This window comes from Manacus vitellinus, unplaced genomic scaffold (genome assembly GCF_001715985.3).
Source record: "Manacus vitellinus isolate BGI_N305 unplaced genomic scaffold, ASM171598v3 scaffold_11_pilon, whole genome shotgun sequence".
In the NCBI taxonomy this organism is placed as follows: domain Eukaryota; kingdom Metazoa; phylum Chordata; class Aves; order Passeriformes; family Pipridae; genus Manacus; species Manacus vitellinus.
In genome coordinates, this window is record NW_021938895.1 from 15,754,432 (window position 1) to 15,779,102 (window position 24,671).

The 24,671-nt window shown below is 37.6% G+C and overlaps 1 protein-coding gene across 1 annotated transcript in view; it reads right to left on the reverse strand.

Moving 5' to 3' along the window:
• Window positions 1-19,228: 19,228 nt before the first annotated feature.
• The window catches only part of TPO (thyroid peroxidase), a 37,405-nt gene continuing 31,962 nt past the window's right edge, over window positions 19,229-24,671 (reverse strand). The window contains exons 11-13 of the mRNA XM_025896775.1: window positions 23,231-23,439; window positions 22,542-22,712; window positions 19,229-19,389 (exon numbers count right to left, since the gene is read on the reverse strand). Coding sequence (XP_025752560.1) covers window positions 19,229-19,389; window positions 22,542-22,712; window positions 23,231-23,439 — 541 coding nt within the window. The remainder of the gene's footprint in view (window positions 19,390-22,541; window positions 22,713-23,230; window positions 23,440-24,671) is intronic.

Consider the following 24,671-nt stretch of genomic DNA (forward strand, 5'->3'; position numbering starts at 1 on the left):
TAAGCTTTGATGCTAAAAATTATTTGAATTATATGAATTATATGAATTATATGAATATTAAATTCATATGTAAGAAAAAGGGGAAAACCAAAGAAGTTTTCCTCATTTTGTTTTCAAAGATTGAAGTTGTGAGAAAAAACTATGGGATTGTTTTGCTATATTTCATACTTTTCCACTTAAAATAGCACATCTAAATGATAAAAAAAAGGAGGAATGCAAAATATTACAGGTACCAATCTCCTAGCCAGCCTACAATGGCTGATGTACCTATCAGAAAAATTTAAATAATTTCTGTCTTTAGGATGTTCACCCTCCCATAAACTCTATAGATAGGTTTTGATTCAGACACCTTAAATGTTACTCTGATAATATCAAGTGAAGGCAATTATGAAGTAGGGGTCTAAGATTGATTGATAATACCAGAGACTTTTTTTTCCCTCCTTCTTTCATTTAGAGTGATGTAGTGAAATTTCAGCTGTAATGGCAATGGTTTGAGAGAAGGAAATGTCTACCCTGGCTTCAGGGACCTTCTTTCAGCTCCACTTGCCAGATGCAGTTATATTTTCGGGCAGAGCTCAGCAACAGACATCTTGACTGCATGCAGTAACATTTCCCCTGAAAGCCTATTTGGTTAGAGTGACTCCCACAACGTGCAGTGCCATCCATGGTATATTCACTTAGTTTTCAAATGTAACAGGACTTGCAATAACATTTGCATTAATTTGCATTTCAGTGTTGGCATGAAAAATACTGGAACTAGTATATATGGAACAGATATATTTGGCCATTTGCCATTTTATGACTGAGAAGACCCATGCAGGGACTGTGATGACTGACAGCTTCCGGTAGTTACTTAGAAATAATAAAGTGCTTGGTTTAGGCCAATTTATGGCCTTCTGCAGGTAATCAAAACTCCCATGAAATCATCTGGATCAGCGAAGAGGTTTACTTTGCTCACATTTGCCTCAAACCCCACAACTCAGTTGTGTCTTTGCACTTACCACAGCCCCTTCTCAGCAAGAGCTTGTCAGATGCTCTCTGACAGGCACATTAAATGTCAATTATCGTGTCTGCTACTCGAGCAGTAAAAGGTGTTTGATTGGTTGGTTGGGTTTTATTTACCTTATTTTGTTTTTACTTATTTATTTATTTATTTTGTGAGTCTGGAGCTAGATAAGAATAGAGCTGTTTACTTTTGTTTACAAAGAAAATAAGAAGCCATCTTGGATTTTCCAGAGTAAATACTATACTGCTCTTTAATTACTTCAAAACACTGGAAGACCCCATGGATTAAAATTTAAGATAATTTGACTTATCATATTAATCACGATAGAAGATACTAAAAGTGTAAAATATTTAAAGAAAATATTAATTATGTGAAGTCTTTGTTAAAAGAAGTTCCCAAGTGTCTGAACACTGAATGCTTTCAAAGTAATGAATATTTTTTCTGAATTTTTCCATTATCTTCCAAGATGTTCTAAGATTTTTACATGATAGGAAATTATGATGGTCCTAAAGACAGGAAAAGAATATTTAAATTTTGCATCTGAAGTTTTGCCTTAATTCCATGCACATGTAGAAAATATTCTGCTGATTTGGATCCTTAGTATCTAATTTAAGAGAGCTGAGGCTGATGAATGGCTGCAGCAACAAAATTGTTTTATGACTCACAGCTCAGAAAATGATTTTTATACTCCACTCAGACAATGGTGATGCTCTGTGCTAATTTGCTGCATGCGTGCAGAGTGTTGCAGAATGCTTTTGATGACTCAGCTTTATTCCTACTGACTGACCGCCTCCTGTTTGCAGGTGTGCCTTCCCCCAGAAGTGGTACCCATCACTCCAGCCTCAGGATCTCCCAGGGCCCTGGGGCTAGATTCTCCTCTCCATGATCTGTTCTCATGGCCTTGCACCAGCTAAGCTGGTAATGTGGTTGTGGTGGGTTCTCAAAGGAAGCAGTAGCGTCAGGCAGGAGAAACACTCAACCTTTTTACCCCTTGTTTGGGTCTTTGGGGCACATTACATACATTATACATGCATCTAGTAATATGCCTTCACTGAGTTTAGTAGTGAGAATGCAGCACCAGCTCTACCCAGCACATGCCAGCCAGAGATAGGAACATATAATCAGGAACCACCACTAAGTGTTTGAACAGGTCCTGATGAAGACCTTGTTTCCTACTGCAGGAGAGTGTTATGAGGGAGACCTGCTGCACTGGAGGAGAGCCTTGGGGTGGCTGCTTACCTGAGGACTCCCATCACTTCTCTTCCCACTGGCCACTGAGAAGAGTTTTTCCTTCCTTTTTCTCTCTGTCTTTTGCCTTTTGATTTAGTTTTTTCACAAAATAATTTTCACTGTTAATGTCAATATATGCCATGAGCTATGAGCTTCATTTGAAATTTTTGTGCACCTACCTCAGCATCCACCTTGTAACAATTGCTCTTTCTGCACCTTGCTGACAGATTCCTGCACCCACTCATCTTTTCTCACCTTGCCTTTTAAAGATCATTTTCTGCATCCCAAAGTCCATGTACCTTAATTTATGCAGAGCATAGTTGTCATCTGCCCTTTTCTGTGTGTGCTAAAACCCACAATGTCATCAACTACATCCAATCTGATACAGTTTCACTAGCTCCCTGATTATTTTGGTATTCAACTCAGAGAAAAGTCTGCAAACAGACTTGTACCCCAGTCTGCACATAGTATTCTGCTGATACCCCTAATCTCCAAAGCTTATTCATAATCCTCCATTCTATGGTACCTCATTTGGAAGAAAAGAAGAATTCACTTGATGTCAAGTTCCTGGGCAAGGTCAAATTTTGCTTTATTGGTATGTACCACGTTGTGTCTCACAGCAATTAAAATATTTTGCTTATTTTCAAAGGTATATTAAAACAAAAACCCAATAATTAGCTCAAAACTACCAAACAAAACATTAGTAAAAGATGTAAGAAAGTCTCAGTACTTCTGCAGGGCTTTATATAAACACTTCCAAAATTTCTACTGCACCTATTTTCTACTGCCACGGGTTTACTCTGGCCCAATTTTTCAAACCCCCACAAAATTGCTACAAGCTGAGAGAGGTTTCACAACAGGCAAGACAGACTTGACGTGAGGAATAATATTAAAATTTCTTGCTAACAGAATAGAAACTAAAAAGTAATAAAATACACAGTATTTAACACACTTTTACCACCCCTCCGACCCCTGGTCAATGCAGGAGGAGAAACTCTCAGGGCAATAGCTAAAGTGTCTCTTCCAATTGGAGTACGGAGGGTCTCTGCACCCCCGCAGTGGTCTTTCATGGGCTGCAAGGGGACACTTGCTCCACCATGATCTTCACCATGGGTTACAGGGAGTTAAAGCTCTGAGTCTTTTTCCCTGCTCCATGGGGTCCCTCCCAGGGGAGTAAGCTATTGGAGGCCCCCTCCAAGTTGGATCCACAACTTCCCCCAGGTCGCAGGTTCTGGGGTTCATCTCAGTCTTTATACCCCGATAGTTTTCATAATAGTTCCACCCAGAATGAACCTGCTCAGTGTGGCTTCTCTCTCTCTCTTGCAAATTGGAGCAGCAGTGGTAGCTGTGTGGCTGTGCTTCTCCACTTGCTCCGCTCTGTGCCACGCTCTGCTGCCGCTCTGGGCCCACGCTCCACTCCGTGCTGGATGCTGCTGCCACTCCAGGCACCGCAGGGCCCGGCCAGCCTGCCACCACCCCTCCCCGTGGTGGGGGAAGGTGGCGAGGCTGGACAGAGAACTCCTAGACAGTTTCTCTCTTGCTTTCTGGAATTTCTTCTGCTGCACGTCTTGGCCAGAGGCCCAGTCCCGGCCCTGGCCATGCCTGCCCTTGGGCCAGGGGGGTCCTGGCCCCCACAGGACCCGGTGGTCCCTCTGCCACCTTTGTGGCTCTATTTTCTTCTGCACCACTAAGCTTCTCTTCCAGCTACTCAAATGTGTAATTTGCAGAGGCATTACCACAGCTTTCAATTGACTCTGCATCAGACGTTCATCTGGAACCATCCATCTTTCAGATCCAGGGGGAAAAGACAAGTAAACCCATGACATCTACACCCTTACCCTGGATTTGGAAACTGGATTATTCTGTATATATATACCAGTCTGTAAAACTGCTTATGCTTTTATTAAAGTATTGCTGAAGTTCCAGTGGATATCTTCCCTGTAAGGAAAACTTGGCTCAGAGGTAGGATTTGACTTCAGAAATATTTTCTACAATGTTTTGATTTCAGGGGACATTAGACCTTACTGGCTGGATCAGGCAATATGGTGGATTGAGATGTCTTCATTTTTTTTGTAGCTGAATAGATAAACTCCATCCACTTAATATGTTCAATGGACTTGATGAGATAACAGAATATACCCTGTTTAAAACAAAAGAAGGAAACATGCTGAACCTCTCAGATGGCCAATAAAGTGAATAATTCAGTATGAATCCAAACATGTCTTCTGGATCATTTTAAGTAAATTTTAAGAAATTATTGAGCAAAATTTGGAAATAAAAGAAATATGTTATTTAGATCAGCTTTCAAACATTAAAAGAAAAGGAAAAATTACAACTGGAATATTTTTGTGAAACTTCTGAGAGCCGAATGTCAGTGCTGGTGGTTGTCTAAGGTTTCAGCCTTAGCTCTTGAAAATGATTTCTGACTCTTTTGTATTAGTCAAGTGGGGCAGAGGAAATGCTTTCAAAATAGTCTTCTTAAATCTGGAGAATTTTTTTGTTTTTCATCTCCCTCCAGCTGATTGACAAGTGTTTTGCCAAAGAGCACGTGTACACACAGGCAAACACCCACACATGCACAGACGAGGAAACACAGATCAGCTTAACACTTTGCAGTCATTCGTTTCAGAGTAATTTACTATAAAACAAGCAATAAAAACCCCATAGAACTGGTAAATATGGCTTTCCCTATTATGGACATTTAAGTAGTTCAGATAGGATCCTTAAATTAAAATGACTCCTCAGTAGCTATTTGGGAAAAGAAAAAAAGCAAAAAGAAAAAAGGTGAGCTTAAATCCTGTTTGCATATCTGTACCTACAGTCACAGAATAATTTTTAAGTGTAAAAAAGATGGTGGTAGTGGTATTTCTTTCCATGCAGTGTGAATTTAAGGCAGGGATTCAACACAATGTTATCAAAAAATGCTGACAGGGAATGCCCTGTCAACCTGTTAACAGTGGTTAATTCATCATCTATAGAATTCTTCTGCAGCAGGCTCTCTATTATACACAAGGATCATAGAAGTGGGTGACACATGCAAATTAGATCAGTACAGGTGTTACACTGATTCTTTCCTCTGACTCACCTAGTGGAGATGCAGTCTGTACTCCATGCATGGCCACTGAAAGATTTAATTCCATAAAGAGTCCATTTCACACCACTTTATTTTTTTTTTGAAAGGGAGGTTAATGCAACAAAGCCTATCATGCATAGCATGCTTAAGGAAAAACAATAAAAAGATAGTTTTCAAATAGGTGTCATATAAGCAATTACTTTCATATATTAATTAGAACAGGAATAAAATCATATACATAATCAAGACCTTCTTATACTGCTATCTCTGGAAATCAATGCACCATGGCACAGCATCAGGCCTCCAATCTCCTGGGATGAGTTGGATGTAGCTGTGAATCCCTTTAAAGTCTTGTTTTCTCTGAGGGATTAGGATCTATTTGCAAAGGAAAAGGAAGGTCCCAGCTATTTGTTCAGGAAAACTCACGTCAGGGGCAGAATTTAAAGTTTAGATCTTGGGTGCAAAAATGCATTTTCCTTCTGCCAGGAACTGAGATTTCAGATTTGCCTAAGCTTAGCTGCTTGTTTGCTACACTTGATCTAGCCCTTGGGCTCCTATGTACTTTTATAAACATTGTCTGAAGAAAATAAATGAAGCATTTCTGTAAAAATGATCAATAGTAAATATAGCTTCACTTTGGGAATAAGCACAGGAAAATCCAAAAGTTTGCATAAATTCCTGTTTTGTATGAAAGGAGATCAAATTTTATTCAAAAAATGACTCATTCATAAATGGCCTAGAGCTTTGCAATACACGAGTTTTAGAGCAAGATTTTTTCTCTATTGGACAGTACTCAAAGGAATGCTGCAGACAGCATAGTCAGGAGAATGAGGGCACGGAAGTGAAACAGTGACAGCTGATTCAGGACAGGAGAGGAAAGGTAATTCCAGGCTTGTAGTTAGTATTAACTTACTGTCTCAGTACTTTTCCTATTTTTAATAATACTATTATATTTTTAGGTACTATTTAAAAAAAATGGAGTTGCTGCAGAAACCAGAAAGCTCTTTAATAAAAGATATCTAGATATTTCAAATTTGTTTTGTTCTTTTTCTCATGGATATCAGAATAGCATCCTCATGAATAATAGTTGATCTTGCAAACTGGAACTGAGATGAGCACAAGAATGTAAGAATACAGTTCAGTCATGGGTATAAGTGTACATCTGATATCATTGAAGGCAGGAAAGTAGTTTGGGTGTCAAAAGTAGGGGAACAGAGTCAGATTTCCACATTTTCAACAATCTCGTGTACACAGGCAAACTAGATGGTGTAAAAGGATTATATTTTGCATATTTAATAAGTTTTCAGCTTCCTCATCACAAATTCTTATTAAAGTATGTCTCTAATACTTTTTAAAGTGTTAAGTCCATTGCTGCTCCTAAATTTCCAGTGTACTGAAAGTTGTATTTTTCCCTGGTGTGAAAACTGAAGTTTTGTTTTTTCCTCTTCTAAAAAATTATAAAAACTCTTATTCATAACTTTTCTAATAAAGAAAGACCTTTGTAATTACTTATAAGCATAGTAAGTAAAACAGTCCTACTGCTAATTCAGATTGGTCTAGCAGTCTCCAAAGTGTTTCCAGAGCCTGCAGAACAAGAAATACTTTGTTAAATAAATTTCAGTCCTGTCTGTCAGATTTTTGTAGTGACACGTTAATTAAATAAAACATTCTCTTAAACAAAAATTTATATCTATTTAAGATGCATCAGAAATTAGCTTTAGCTGTAAACACATTTCATAGATGTTTCAGCTATTAAATATCAAGCAGTCTTTTTTTTTAACAGAGAAAAACCTTAGATTGAAAGATGAAGAAGATTCCATACAGTAACCACAAACCCCATATTTTTTCCCGGAAAAAATAGAATTTTAATAGGTCTCTAGCATTTGCATGCATTTTGAAATTCGTTTTGCTTGAGAGCTGCTTTTAAGCTGGGTGCCCCCTTGCTTGTTCCCCTCCTGCTCTCTGCGCAGCAATGCCCATGGCAGAGCGCATTCTCTGTTGATGTGAAATACAAACCCCACTCATGGGCTCATTTCCCAGTCCAGCTTTGTCCCATCCCCAGTCACCAGCCAGGTGCCCAATGCCTGGGCTGGGCAGTGCCCCCAGCTGCCCTACTACTAGTCAGGAGGTGGGACATGTCCTGGCTGCCTCACCCTACCCTCCCACCCCAGGGAGCCTCCAGCACCTCCAGCAACCACCCACAAGCAGCCTCCAGCCCCGACCATGCCCTGAAGTAGTTCATTAAGCTTAATGTAGATATCTGTGGTTTTTATATCTACATTTGTGATGCTGTGAGCTCATGGAGTATTAACTTCATCCTCATGTAGATAACTGAAGTAAGTCAGAAGTGTATCAGAGGAGCTGTACCACAAAAGAGTCCATTTCTCTCACAACCCCACAAAGGGACTGACTTCAGCTACAGGCAGAAATCTAAACTCAAGGGGTGTAAATCCCATTCTCCACCTTTACCTGGTATGTGGAATAGCAACATGTAGCAGAGTATATCATAACATGCAAGATTATATTGCCAGAATGTAACACCTGTGTATTAAGCAAACTGGCAGAGCAGAATCACAGAAAGAGAACTGTCTACTCATTGAAATCTCAAAGGTTACATCCATAGGTATATACACACATATATGGAAGTTTTGGTTCTAGTACTGTAATAAAAATTTTGAAGAAGAGTAAATTTTACACCACTTATGAAAAACATCGGAGCACTTTTTATAAGCATGAATGACTTCATGTGTCATCATTTTCCTCATTTATCTTAGGGCAAATTACTTATGATTTTGGTTTTATGTGGTGTGCCTTCAACTGCAAGAAATCAAGGGCCATGCCTACTGTAGGAAGATTTCTAAAGTTTCTGTAGAGAGAGGAACATACTTTATATGAGTTGTTTCAATTTCTTCCAATTGTTTCCAGGTTTCTTTCACTGAAGAGTGTGTGTAATCATTTGGGTTTATATTTAGCATGAAGAGAATTGACACCAGATTTTGCAATGATCCAAAAACAAGTGTAAAAATACCACAAAACACAAGATCATTTTATGATATACTCACTGAAATACTCCCATGTTACTTACCTCAACTAAACAGACAGGTGTTCTTTATTTTGAAAGTGTAATACACACCAGATAGAAACCAAATATCACCAGCTCAGAAACAGATCAAAGAGAATGGTACTGCTTTACTTGGGAACACCTCAAAGGCAGCATTTCTGTCCCATGGAAGAAAATGGCAGAATTTTACAGTGTAAGGACTTGTTCTCATTCCATGTGAAATAAGTTCATTTAATGAGGAGTTTATTTGAATAATATATCAGAGGAATATAATGGGAAAATTCATTCAGAAAGTCAAAAATGGGTCAGAGCTGATTACAAATAGCATCATTATAAAACATGACAATTATTTAAATTCTTTCTGGTAAAATCTGTCATTGTCACTTTGATGTATTTCTTATATTTTAGTTGAAATGAAGTTTCACATTTGAATTTTTAGGGTAAAAGCATCAGTAATTTTTCAGAGATATAATCAGCAGGTTCTTTATAGGCAACAGCAACTTGACTGTCTTACCATGAATTCTTCCTTAGAAGCTCACAGATTTTTGGGGTGGTCAACAATCTATGCACTTGGTATTTGGAGATCCTTTGTCTCAGATCAGAGTCCCCAGTGTAAGCTTTGACATGACAGAATTAAAATACTAAGGGTATTGCTAGAGCTATTCTGCCTGGAAAATGACCTAAAGCAGCTGAGAGCTTTGTATTTTTCCTAAAATTAAGAATAGGAGGCAGAAAAATCCTACAAAATCTCTGAAGCATCGTGGAATACATAAACTTTGATCCATAGCTCTGTCTCTCCATTCACACAAAGGATCATGGGATTTTAATGACTGAAATGGCTCAGTACCTTTGATTTATAGCTCATCTAGTGGGGCACTAACCTCAGCACATGTTTGTTTACTGTTATTTGGCTATACAGAGTGTGGTATCAACCATTATTCTTCATTTTAGGAGCTCAAAAAGAAGAGAGAATACAGGACTCTTTTTTCAGTCATGTCAACAATTATCAAAGATGTGAAACCAAGCACTTGTAATGTGTAGTGCTCAGCCAACCTCGATGACAGACAAATGCTGGGAAAACTGTAGTTCATTTTAAGCATTGACTGAAGTCTCTCTTGCCACCTTCAGGGGACTCATCCAATATTAACATCTCCTGTGTTCTTCAAAAGGTGATCATTTCCCTTGCGGTCAAATCTCATTCAGCAATCAAATCAATGAAATGATAATTAATTACAAGTAATATAGAAACCCCAGGAAAGCATGAGTGGAAATAAAAGATAAGCACTCTACAGTTTTATGATAAAAAGTCAGAGAAAAAGCATGCAGGCCATGTATATGATAAGCAAGTAGGTGCATGAAACACTCAGAAGGAGAATGGGAAGAGCGTGATAAACCTGATGGAGGATGGGCTGCCTACTACTTTCCAGGCACTGTGCAGGCAGCTTGACAACATCACTCTGCAACATGGCTAGGGTGTCTAAAATCACAGTTCTTAGGCTGCACTATGTAACAGAGTGCAAACACCTGCTGGGGAAATGGTCAGTACACAAACCTTTGGCTTTTCAGTGTGACTTCAGCCCTCCAGTTCGGTCAAAGCTGTGATTCAGTCTTGTGATTTGGTTTCTCTTGAAGTGTTTACCTCTGAGTTAATCCTGAGCTAGCAGGGTCTGCCTGCAGGTTGGCTATCTATGCTGTGTTCAGGGGTTGGGGATTCACATTTACATAGGCTCAGTACGTGGCCCATGACAATGAATCTCTTCTGCTGCATCAAGTGCCATAGTATCTTTTACCTTTTTCACTCTGCTGTTCTGTCTCTCTGATGCAAACAGAAGTATGATCAAGTACAAACTGGCACACAGTGATAAAGTGATAAAAGTTTCCTGAAGGGTGGAATTTGTGCCGCTGCAGTGATGGGTATGCAAGGCGTCTTCAGCTGCCATCTGTATCCTAGCAAAATTGCTTTGCTGTTTTGGGAGTGGGCAGGCATCCATCAGCTTGGCAGGTGTGTATGCTTCCAGTGCCATGCAGCACCATGCAAAATAAAAATGACCTTCCAAGCTGGGAAATCTGATTTTCAGTTTATCTTGAATTTCAATATCCAAAGGGTGTAATCATGTCACTGACAGACTTGTGACTGACAGAGTTCTGAAGAGAGGTACACCAAATTCATCTGCAGCTTGTGAGACAGGATGGGAAAAATAATAATCAAATGAGAATGTTAATTTCTTCTTAGCTTTCCCCCAAAAGTTGTACAGATTTAAAAAATTGAGGACACTGGTAACTAAGTTTTGTAATTGTCAATGCTCTAAATTTACTATAAATGTACAAAACTTTTCTTATGTATGCTGAAATGCCAAAAGCAATTGCAATGAATACTCACATAAATCATAATACAGTTTTAATATTTTTCATTGAAACATTCTAATAGAAGGGAACATGTCAGAAAAGAATATTGTAACTGCAAAACAATGCTGCTAAAAATCTTCTCTTATTCTGCTTTAATTCAAGTATTTAGTTTTGCTTTTACACATCTCAGTCACTAGTGGATAAAACTATAAGTTTAGTACACACTTCATTTGAAGTGCTGAACTCTTTTGCTTCAATCTACTCTCTTTACCTACCCCTGACTATAGCTCACCATTTATCTTTGTTTCTTAGTTAATCTTTAGACATCAATCGACCCACTGGAAAATGCAAAGCTGAGAATTATCTGAGTAACAGAATATAGGGCTCCCCTTGCAAAATTTTCTCAAAATAAAGGTCGTATTTTTCCTGCAGTTTTGACAAAAGTGTCAAAAGTCTTGGGGTTTGTTGTCTCAAACCAGCTGGTTTTCTCAACCCTGCAGGGTGCAGTGCTGAGACTACTAAGTGACTTTGCAGACTAAAGCACCTGCTGTGATGACTCATTACTTACAGTATTCTGCATTCTGCAGCACAACAAAGAAACTTGGTCCAATGTTATATATAATTCAATGAAATTTTAAGGAGGTGTCATTTTCAGGGTTTATGTTCCTTCGACATAGCAGTAAAAGCATGCAAAAAGACAAAAACATTTATCTAAATGTTACGATCTGTCACTGTCGTAAAATTCAGAACAAAAATTAAAGCTAAATAAAATTAGGAGGCCAATGACTACATTTTGGATTGAATGATTGTGAGGAATCTTGAAACTAAATTCTTTTGTGCTGAGGTAAAATGCATTTTGAAAGACAGTCTTTCTAATAATGGCGTAATAAACACTTGAAGAAAAGTACAAAGATCAGTGTTTACAGAGCCATTGTACTGTCTACTCTTTTATACGGATCTGAATCGTGGGTCATCTACTGCCACCACCTGCATCTTGTAGAATGCTTCCATCAACGCTGTCTCCATACAATCCTAAATATCCACTGGTCAGATTATGTGACCAATACATCTGTTCTAGAACAAGTAGCAGTCACAAGTATTGAGGCCATGTTGATGAGAACACAGCTGCGCTGGGCAGGGCACGTCTCCAGGATGAAGGACCACCACCTCCCTAAGATCTTGCTTTATGGTGAACTTGCCACCGGCTGCCGCATGAGAGGAGCCCCGAATAGAAGATACAAGGACTCCCTGAAACAGTATCTCAGCCTTGGCCATATTGATCACCATAACTGGTCTACTCAGAGTAGACCAATCGAGAGGCCTGGAGACACACCATCTATAACGCAGCTGTCTCCTTTGAGAACGCACGCAGGATCACTCTCAAGGAGAAAAGACAACGCAGAAAGAATCGTGTCTTGCAGAATACACCACCTAAGGAGTCTTTCTGTTGTGCCTTTTGCAACCGGACTTGTCTATCTTGCATTGGCCTCATTAGCCACCAACATGCCTGTAACAAACATGGATAGAGCCTTCCTAAATTTTTGTTTGCGAAGCCTAGCCATGACTGACTGACTGACTGACTGACTTTCTAATAATATACAAAAATAACTGCATACTGAAAAAAGGAATTAACGTTGTAAAGCTGTATACTCAGTTGAATTGTATTAAATGCTAACATTTTCACAAAAATTAAATTCTGACATACTTTCATCTTCCCTAACTATGAAGATTGGCTTTGAAAATCAGAGTTTACAGATTGCATTGGGAAAATGCACAAAAATTTCAAAATATCTTAGAAAGATTAGTTAGATAGTTTTGTTCAGAATTGTACAGATAGCTGCTACCTTATAAGATATGAGTCAGTGTCACAAATGGTTATTTCTCCTCGTCTGTGATTTATACGTCCTGCTCGACAGCTTGCACCCCCTGTTCCTGATCCATGATAACATAGTTAGCATAGATAACACAATTTTATAAAACAAATGTCCAATCTCTGTGACTGAGCTGGTTGTGTGTCAGTCCCCTTTCCACTCCCCATCAGACCCTGAAGTTCCTGTGCACAAGACTTCTTCTCCTTCTCCCTATTAAATTCCCTAGAATCATAGAATCATGGAATGGTTTGGGTTGGAAGAGACCTTAAAGACCATATTGCTCCAACTCCTCTGCCATGGGCAGGGACACTTTCTAGTAGACCAGATTTTTCAGAGCCCCATCTGTAAGACACCAGGTTCCAAGCTTGTCGAAGGGGTTTTACTTTAAAACTATACAATGCTCAAAAAAATTTGCCTACTGATATTATTAAAAGGGCCTTCAGTTCTTTTATACCTTGAGAGGGTACATGGGAGAAGACACTGCACACGTTTCTCAGGAGGTCAAATAACACTCTTTTCCTGGTAAACTTTAGAAAATAAGGAACTTGGCAAAAGTTAGAAGGGCAACATTCAATCAAAATAAAGCATTCCACAAAGCTTTGACTTAGCACATGCGAACCCATACATCTTAGCAAAATCCAAGCCATCTGGGTTTAAGTTACCCAAATATCAAGGAGATCAGGAGAAGTGAAAAAAGAGAGAGAAAAAGGGAGAATTATAGCTAGCACCCCTAGATCCAGCATAGATCCAGCTATCAGCAATCCAGGAGACGGCAGGGCTGTGACCACCATCCAACCTGGCCTTGAACAATTCCAGGGATAGGGTATCCACAATTTCTCTGGACAGCCTGTTCCAGTGCCTCAACACCCTTACAGTAAAAAATTTCTTTGTAATAGCTAATCTAAACCTATCCTCTTCCAGTTTAAAGCCTTTTCCTATTACTACATCATCTCTCCTTTACCAGCCTTGAAGGTCCCAGGTACTTGGCCAACCAGGCTGGGATGACCCTCTCTCAGAGCAGGGAAATGTAACAGCACACAGAGCATTGTCTATAAAATTTAGCATTTACAACTCCTAAGTGGATCTTGCACTGGAATTGCTGCTGATGAACAATACCTGTGATCCCTCAGTGGTCAGGGATGCCTCCACCATCATCCATTTTCTCCAAGGACTGAGGGAATGACTTGTGTTCTTTTACCTGGTTTTGAGTCTAGATTATGATTCTTATATTGATACAGTAAGCCAAGTATTAAGGTTTGACTCAGTGTGCAGAGGATCCAGGTAATTAGGAACCATAAACTAAGCTGAACTAAAAATTCTGTGCTATGCTACTTACAAAATTGTGCTACACCATTTCTGCTATGCTAATCATAATATTCTGTAAAAAAATTAAAGCTTTCATTGAAACTAAAACTTATTGTTTCCTTGTTCTGTTGAGGATCTCCAAAAGAGTCTGTCTGTCCCCGTGATGTCAAGTGACATGATTTTACCTATAGACTTCAATAACTTCATTCTTTTAGATTGCAATGGGTAAGAAAGCAACTGGGAAAGTGTGGTCTGAGAGGGATACCTATGGTCTAGTCTGTTAAACCCTAAATCTATTTTCTGTAATCATTGTTCAGTTAGACACCTAAAAGCAGCAACAATTGTGAAGGACCAGGAATCAGAATGGGGAAAATCTCAGAAGTGGAAAAAGATGTACAGTGATTGAAAGGACTTTATGATACAGACTTTACAGTTATTATGTATGTACACATTGTATGCTTCCCCAGAATTTGTATTTCCCGGGCATGTCCCAGCCTGTTCACCTCCCTGCTCCCCTGTTTCTCTGCCGATTGGTTGGAGGAGCTGCAGAGAGGGGACAGCCTCCATTCACCCCCTCTCTCCCTGGTTCCTCCCACGTTCCTCCCTCTTTTGCCCGTGTCCCTATCCTGGTTTGTCCCCCCCGCTAGTCTGTCTCATGCTCCACCCTATGTTCTGGCCCTTTCCCCTCCCGAGCTGATAAAAGACCGGGTGCACGCGTGAATAAAGCATTCTACCTGCATCCCACACTTGTGTTCAGGACCCGTGCAGTGCCTCGGTCCCCCCCCCCCCCCCCTTTTCGGACCGCGGCAAACAATAGACAGAATCTAATTTAAAAACACATATCAAACGAAACCGTTTCCCCTCCTTGAACTCAAAAACTTCACCACGTTTTCAATGCCATTTCAGTTAATGCAGTATTTTCAATAAAAATTTAAAATATGTTGAATGTTTTCTGCTACATTCTACAGTAAGCAAATGTAAAGTTTTAGAAAGTCTAATCATCATACTCCAAAAAGAAGAAATATGTCAAAAGGTCAAAATTTGGGAACTTTATATTTGCTACTGGTTGACTATGCAGAGAAAAAAAACAAACCAAGAGCAGAAATTCTACACGGAAGAAATGTTTGCATATTTAGATAAATAAGATAAATGTTGGTTAAACTAAAGACTTGCATAGTACTTTCAAACTCAATATTATATAAAAAAAAGGATATTGATAATTCCTAAAATGGTGGAAACTAAAGGGTCTTTTTTAAATCAAATGAATCAAAATGACTAATATTCATTCTGATTTATATAGAATATACTTAATGTGACACAGCACCCTCATTTCTTGGCAGCTAGATCTTATTTCAGTACCAGAGAGGGAAGCACCTCTTAATTTTCAGTTTGTTTTTTCTTAAAGGGAGCTATTAATAAAGTATTACAGATAACCCTGAAACGTCACTTCTGGGTCTACCTAGCTGGTCCTTGGGATTAACAGTTAAGGGCAATTCTTTAGTGGGAGTTGTCCTCTGATTAATTTAATTGGAGATTTTAATCTTTTTCTTTCATACATACTGCACAACCAGGTTAAACTGGTTATGGAAAAGACTTATGGTCAATTCTCAAGTGAGTTGGACTTCATATCCTTAAAAAGTATAAGATGGGCTGGATACACATGAATATTTATATTGAAAGAGGCAGGTAATGGTTAGCACCGTAAGAAACAGAATGGTAAAATGAATGAGTTCCTTTCCAGTTGAAAATCACATTTGCTGAAGTATGCAGTGTTGAAGGTAATATTAACCTGCTCATCAACAGTAGAGAAATGAACAGTAGAGAAATGAGACTTCCTTTAATTTTAAAACTATTCACCTGTTCATGCTAGTTCCTTTGGATTACATTGTGACATCTTTAATGACAGAATTAAATCCTCCAGGTAAGAGTCCAGTATTGTTCAATTTTTGCCCACAACATAGACATGAAAAAGGCTGAGGGCAGTCACACAATAGGCTCCTATCCTTTTAATGCATAATGTGTTCTTTTTGTAGTGTCACTGAAAGGCCTCATTAAAGTTATAGAAGTTTAAAACACTTGATAGATTTTTTCATTAATTTGTAATCTAATTTAAAATGTAAAGTTCAAACTGTATTACTCATTGAATTAGAAATTTCCCATGAGCACTTTAGATAATCCTCATCCATTAATCATATAAACACATGCTGGTGTACTTGTTGGAAGTATTTTTAACACAGCTTTTTCAAGTTTTTAATATATTTGTGATATTTTAAAAAAATGTGACTAAATAAATTGAGATTGCTTTTTTATTTGAGATAACATCAAATAATTTAGGATTTATTTAAAAAATCAAACTGATTTCCATTGATTGTTGTGAGGGTAGGAATAAGTAATTATGTATATGACATACTTCAATCTAAAAAGTTTCTGCCCATTGAATAAGTCTTCATAAATGGTTAGCTTTAGCTAACTTTAGCTACTTCATTTTGGAGGCAAAACACACACATTTTAAATATTTTCACCATGGGTCAACAGTGAACATATATAAAATGTGACAGTCTTTTTGTTGTGGTTAGAGTATGCATAGATGGAAAACTGAGACTTTTATGGGGGTTTTTTTGTTTGCTTGATTTTATTTTTTTTTCCTTCTAAATGTAACATAAACCATGGGCCAGAGTGGTAATGGATGAGCAACTTTGATTTGAGGCAATTCAATAAATTCACTTCCTGAATAAAGTTACCGTATACAAGTTTCCATCTGAGTTAAAACATTATCCAACCTTAGAAAAGAAAGCCTTGAGACTACTGATGAATTCTACCCAAAAAAGCAGGATTGAGGGTTATAAAGATTTGCAGTATTGACTAGTTAGCATACTAGAGCTCTTCAAAATTTTAAGAGCATTTTAGTTTTGAAGATTAAAATTCTTATAATGTGAAGTGCTCTTATAATTTTAAATCACTCTATACTGCAGATTTCCAAATTCTTATTACTTCAAAATTTCAGCAGCTCATCTATTATTAATATGTTGGTTTAGAAAAGTGTTGCACTCCCTTTTTTTACTAAGTCTCAAAACCTTACTCTAACTGTATGGTAAAATTATCTATGCCTTATGAATGATGTCCTTAAAAATGCAAAAACAATAGACCAACAAACCAAGCCACTCAGTGACCTTGATAAAAACTTATCAGTTGAAGTAAAAATACAGACAAATTATTTTATGTAAATTTTTCATATTTTTTTAATATGGAAATTAAACAAACTAGAACACAGTTGGCTGTAACATTTTCCTTGCATTTATTATTACAAATATTTTTTGGAGCCATCTACTGTCAAGTAACTAATTGACTACTTATTTCTCAATGCACACTAGCATGATAAGAACCGCAATTTACAGAGAAACCATATAAAACACTGCTAAAATCCTGCTCCTTTTCTCCATACCTAATCACAGAATCAAAAAATCATTGAGGCTGGAAGGAACCTTTTGAGATAAGCTAGTCAAATCTTCCTGTTTAAGCAGGATCATCTACAGCAGGTTGCCCAGGAACCTCAATAGATTAGATAAATGGGCTGACAGGCACCTCAAAGTTCAACAGAGGAAATACAGACTCCTGCATCTGGGAAGGAATAACCGCAGGCACCACTACACACTAGCAAATGACTGGAAAGCAGCTTGGCAGAAAAGGACCTGTGGGTCCTCATGGACCAGCTTGAACATGAGCCAGCAATGAAACCTCGATGAAAAAGCAACTAATGGCATCCTAGGATGCATTAAGCAGAGTATTTCCAGCAGGTCAAAAGAGATGATCCTTCCCCTCTGCTCAGCACTGGTGAGGCATCATCTGGAGTCCTGAGGACTGGGCTCCTTAGTACAAGAGAGACATGGGCATATTGGAGAGAGCCCAGAGAAGGGACACAAAGATGATCAGAGTCTAGAGCACCGCTCCAATGAAGAAAGGCTGAGAGCTCTGGGACTGTTTAGCTTTGAGAAGACTTGGGGGAAATTATCAATTTGTCTGAAGGAAGGGTGCAAAGACGGTGGAGCCAAGCTCTTTACAGTGGTGCCCAGTGACAGGACAAGAGGCAATGGACACCTACTAGAGGCTCCCAGCGAGCAGGTAAAGAGGCAGTGAGGTAAAGAACAGTTACAACTTCATACTTGAATCTAAGAAGGGGAGTGATATCTTTTTAAAGTTTTTCAATATTTGTGTTAGTTTGACAATAGAAGTTATAACCAATATGCAATGTCTGATACTCTACAGTGGCTTAAAGAATTATCAGCTGAATTAATGGCACGATTTCAAATTGACCAATCAGTTTAAAATGTAGTTATGGCAGAGATTCTGTAAAGCAAGTCTCATTGTTTCTATAAAAGAATGCAAGTGAGACCCAGGTAATAATTTGCCAGCTTTTGCCAATCATTTCCTGAATGGACATTTTCTTCCATAGCTTTAAAATGTAAGAGGAAGCAATGTGTGTTACATCGCCGAAACTGTTATGACTGACTCTAGAGCTTCAACAATTCAAGCCTTAGCATAGCATGGAAGGATAGGTCCATGGACATGACAAACTACTTCATTAACTGAGATCTAAAGGAAGGTGCTAACCTTACATGGTAGACATACAGCAATGGCCTTGGTAGCTGTACTTGCGCCCATTTTTTTTGACCTGTCAGAAAGCAAATGAAGCTCTGAAAAACATATTTGACTTGGTCCGGGATAATGATCACTTGACACAGCAGCACTGACTAAGCACTTTCTGCTTGCTCCCTTGAAATATAAAATTTACCTTATATTTGGAGCTGCCTCATATTCATGCTAGTGTAGTGACCTCGTAAAATCCTTGTTGCACTCAACACCAGTGTACTAACCTCTTAAATTAATCTGAAAGCAGGTTTTGGTCTCTGGATTTAAAGGTGTAAATTAATGTAACCATGGCTGAATGGAAAAAGGAATAAATTATAAATAATAAAGAGAAGAAACGTCTGAAAAATAGGTAGGTTTTTTTTCTATTTTCTGATTCAGATGAAACTCTGAGTGGCTCAAATTAACATGCTGAAAAGCTGAAAAAAAACAAGAAAATGCATAATTTCTTCTAGCTCTGAAAGGGTTAAGGTATCACCATGAGGAAAACAGTGGATTTTATACAGTAGGAATGGACAATGAAAAGCTTATTTCCCTGTCTGTATTATTTATCCAATACCTTTATTTACAGATTCTGGCTGTGCCTTTAAGCCCATAGTTCTGTAGAGGTTTTTCACATATGTTAACAACTCTTCGATAAATCTCAGTTTTATGATTTTTTTACAGCATTATAAAAGAAAACAGAGAAAGTTCTAATGGACAGTATGTTCACAAGCATTACCAATGCATGTTCTTCCATCTTCTGCCAGCTTGTAAGGATCAGTATGGAGACATTTGTAGCTGCCTTCAGTGTTAATGCATGTAGAAGAAGGAGGGCATGGTGGATTAATTTTATTTTCACATTCATTGATATCTGCAAAATGAATACACACTGATTAATAATAATTACAAATTACAGAGGGATTACTAACTTCTCACCAACACCTTTCACAAGGATTCAGAAATAAAAGGTATTGTACACTTTCAATGAGACATGGATACTGACAAAGATCCTTATTGATACTGCCAAAAGCTTAAAATGGCAATTGGCTGAATTTTCAAAACTGCAGACCTTAAATCTGAGAGCTCTTCTTGCATATGTTTGTGTCCTAAGACTTTAGGTTCTTCCATAAACATTTTTCATCCTGTTCTCTATAGAGATAGTGGAAATAATAATGCTGGCAAAGTTCTATACACTTCTAGGAATGATTTTAAGGAGCCAAGATTTCAGGTTACCTTTGTGACAAAATTTATAACAGTAATTTCTGATATCAATGCAAATATGTTTTTTCTAGATGTTATATGAATTCTGTAAAATTACAATATCCTGGGAAAATGATGAGCAGATGAACAATTATCCATTGGAAAATGTGCATAAACATATTGTTCTTGATACCATTCAAGACCTTTTTCTCTCATATTCTGGTTATATGATGAAATGGGAGACATTATGCAGTGCAGGAAGAAAATACTCAGGGAAGGATAGAAGGGTTTCTTTTCATTATTTCTGCACCTTTCTTTTTTCTATGTAATATTTATTCACATGACTGAATTCAGTTGACTAAAAATAGATGTCCGGTATTGTTTTAGTTAGTTTCCCATTGGTCCTGTTTATTTGACAGCTTGTTTAATGTCTCTGACCAATGGTCTTGGGAAGAACTGCAAGCCCATATGTGGGCACCTAGCTAAGTCTTCAGTATCTTCTCTTTTTGGTTATATTCCTTTCCTTTTCTACCACAACGTTTGATCTACTACTTCAAGCTAAGTAGTTGTTTTTGATTGGTATTAGAAACTGACCCTGTAGGAACGATTAACTGACTTCAGCATTGTAGCTAAGGGAATTCTGTCACTGTAAATAGGATCAAGTCTGATTCTCTCAAATTTTAATACAAAACAGTAACTGTGTCCAATGCTAGCTATCAACTGAGACAGTCAAAAGACTAATCATACAAGGAATAATCTTAAACTTCAGAACCCTTAAGAAACAATAGCTTTTACAACACCAATTTGAAGCAAGAAAAGAATTTGTTGTTCAGGATGAAGATATCTGAGCAAGTATTATTCCCTTCAAAAATACATTTTGGGTTAATGACCATTGGCTTCATCATCGTCTGGGAAAGAGAACCTGTACAGTCTTTGCCTGCACTATAATTCAAACATGCTCTTTCAGCTTCTGTAGATCCATAGTCAATCTATTTGTTAACTAGCTAACTCTTTTCTTCATCACTAAATAGTGTCTGTCAGACCTTACCGGTCTACTGTACTACTCAAAGAGCAGTAGCTTGCTAAAGTAAAGTAAACACGTTATCCATCAGGAGTATGATAGCACTTAATATAAAGGAAGGTAGCATATTTTAGCACGAAACCACTTCCTGAAACAATAGAAATGATTTCTGTCAAAGTCGAAGTTAGTAAGCAGGAATTAACAGCTCTCAGAATCCTATGTTTTTGTCAGCAAGCCACTCTGTCTTTTCCAGAGCAGCATATAATTTTGAAACCATCTGCAGAAATGCTAAGCTCTATCCTCCTCATTATGTTGCTTGATTTACTCCTAATTTGCCGAACATTTAAAAGAATGGGAACACATTGCACAGACATGAGTGGAACAAAGTGCTTTCTACTGTAAAACTCAAGTAGCATCTGCATAAGTGGGTTTTGATGGTTTTCCTTTAATAACAGCATCACTTATTTAATATATGCAGCAGCTTGTTTTCCTACAGCAGATATACAATCTTTTGTTTACATTACTGAACATATTAAAAGAAACTAGGACAAAGAATGATTCACTCATTTAACTTATTTATTCAGTTCGTTGCCAGAACACCAATCTATTGAAAAGGTTTCATTAAAATTCATTTAACAGCTTTATTTCTTTATATGGTACTTACGTGGGTGGAATTCAGTGGATAAATAGGACTTGAATAAAGGAAAGAGCTGCAAATTTCATTTGACTTTTTCCATACCAGGTATACAATTAGAATGAATAGCTTTCTATTCTGCTATCACAGAAATACCGATAAGCAGACTTTATTGCAGATCAGCTGCAGCGCTTGCACTCAAATTAATTTACCGCTATCCAGAATATATTCCTAAATATGGCCTTTTCAGGTTTAGTTTTCTCTCATGTTCTTATAAAGTAGAGCAGTTTGAGTATGAATGTATATATATATGTATACATGTATTTGAGAGTATATACACACATACACACACTCCATTATAAGCACACGCATTTGAAATGTGAATAGAGAGAATTCACACTTCATAGTGTGATGAGTGAAAGTCTTGAAATATTTGCCACATTTTCTTTCCTTCTAACCTACTCTATTGAACAGTAAAAATGAGACGAAAAGGAAACAGAAGGTAAAAGAATGATTAAAATAACAGAAAGGTATTCCCATGAAAATGTACATGAAATGTTGAAATAAATTATCTTTTTACTGATTTTTCACCTGCTCTGCTTTTGGACCTGCAGAAGTAATTAAATTCTGGCACGTCTTTTCACAGCTATTTGGGAGAGGGAGTTTGGACCTAAAGTAATTATTAATTCAGGTAATTTCATTTATTCACTTCACAGTATTTTTTTTCACTTTTACTTAAATTATTAACATGACACATGACCTAGTGGTGTAGAGCTCAATTTCTATGTAGAGCATCCATTGAAACAATGCTAGGAAAATGACAACTGTCTGTCTGCTGTTGTGCTGAATGTAGAAGGAAGCAATGTATAATTCTGATTTACTGCCTTTTTTTTTTCCCTACTGGATGTTATTAGATTCTATTTTTGCTTAATTAGGTGATTTTTAGTGTCATTTTCCTACTATCAATTTGATTGCTGAATTAGGATGGGTAGAGACTGAGATATGGAGTGCACTATGGAGCAAGGAGAGTTTCACATAATTGTACTATTGTACCTATAACCCCAGAAAGCTGACTACAAAAAAGCATAGGAGTGAGTTCACTTCTGATGAGTTCTGCTGGACTTTAGGTTTTAGAAAATTTAGAAATAATAATAATAAAAAAAGATACCTATACAAATGGGAGCCTCGAAGTTCCATCCTTTACTTGTGCAGGTTAATTGCTCTTCTCCTTGTAATTGAAATCCATAGTGACATGTATAAGTCACTGTAGTTTTTCCAAATTCTGAACAGTATACAAAATCACCATTTTCCACACTCTTTGGTGTTCCACATAGTTCCTCTACAAATAAAAATACCCTGTATTACAGACTTTTTAAAAATTACCACCTTACCCTTGCAAATGGACATTATTCTCCATTACTGTTATAAATTAACTTCAGTGAAATTTCTCATGTATTTTAAGGTGATCGAGACTTAAATTTTTTATTTCTGGAAAAGAATACCGCATGTTTGACTTATAACCCTTGTAAAAATAACATTCTGCAGAGCTTTTAGTTAATATTTTCTAAGAACTTCTGCCCTAACTGTCAAAATGTCTGGTTATGTCACCAGCCATTTAAGTTGTCAGAATGAAGTTGGCAAATTGTGTCCTTTTTTTACAGAGGAATTTGAGAAAGGAGAGAAAGATTGGCAATGTGCACTTTCAGACCAGAAAGCCATATCCTGGACTGCATCAAAGGAGGTGTGACCAACAGAGGGAGGGAGGGAATTCTCCCCCTCTACTCTGCCGCGGTGAGACCTTATGTGGAATGCTGCATCTCCCCTCCCATCAGAAAAAAATGGTAACTACTAGGTTACCTTCCTGATAAAATTCTTGCCAAGCTTCTAAATTCATTCCAGGTATATTGTTACAATGCTTAAAATCCTGTGGAAACTTTCCAAGTTGAAAGGCATCTGCTGGCACTTCAGTAATTCCTGTGTTGTCACAAATCACGCGGGACAATGAGTGTTTTTTGAGTTCACGCTTTTGAGCTTCTGTGAAAACATTATCATTTTCCCACCAAAATCTAGAAAGATTGATAGAAAATTTTTTGAAAAGATCAAATTGAAAGAGCTCTTATTCTTACTTTCATAATACTTATGTAAAAGCCAAAAAATAAGAATTACAGCAAAAAGTAGATAGATATAACACTAATAAAAGTAAATACCATGGCAATACAGAACCAGTCCTGAAAAGGCTGGTGTGAATCCGATGTACTAGTCAACTCAGATAGTGTGTTAAAGACAGCTGGTTAAAACTACTAATTATTCATATTTGCAGAATTACTTTTCATTGATGAAACGAGGCCACAAAAAATGTTATGATCCTGCGAGAAAAACTTGAAAAAAATTTGGTTGAACTGGATGCTTACTCCTACACACAGGTACTTGCTGTTCACTCATAAATTGTTTTGAGCATAAAGTAAAGGAGAATTGCAGGAGTAGCTATAATAGATATTCCCATACTATAGCTTTTGAATTCTGCTTGTAGTACTGAATGGTTGCTATGAAAACAGGTATAGCTGAATGCTTCTCTGGTTAATATAGAGTACTTAATTTTCTAAGAAACCTGTAGATATGCAGATTCATTATGGTAGAAAAACATAAGACAGTAATTATGCTTTTGATCTTAAAAAAGGTAAGCTAAAAGGACTGTCTGGAACAGACAGGAGCTGCTTTTCTTTGTAAGATCAGGAGTGTGGTGTCAAACAGAATAACCAGCTGGTGCTTAAAAGATGTATCTATTAAACAGTATACGTTATATAAAATATATATATATATGCATACACACAAATGTGTATGTTTAAAGGTAAAAGGAAAGAAAACACTAGGGGGGAAAAAAGGAAGATAAACACTTTGTACATAAAGACATTGCATTAATACTTCTGCAGAGTTTGATAGAACATCTGTATTAGACAGTGTTAAGCACTGCTAAACTTCCAAGATAGTTCTGTCTGGTAGTCAGGTCAATTAGGATTTTCCCAAATCCTAGGCAGGATTTGTGGTAATATTGCCTATATTGAAGAAGGAGGCAATCTACAGGACCAGTAGTGGAGCTAATGTCCCACAGCTCAGAAGCACTGTGACAAGAAATGCAGGAGAGGTGGAGGAGCTGGAGGGAGAAAAAATAAAGAAGCCTTCCTCTTACACCTCACCTTTGCACTGTTCCCAAACTTCTCAGAGCGTGCTGAAACTTCACTGACCATTCCCAGGCCCCTGGGAAGCTATTAAACACTTTTCTCCACTCAGCTCTCCTACA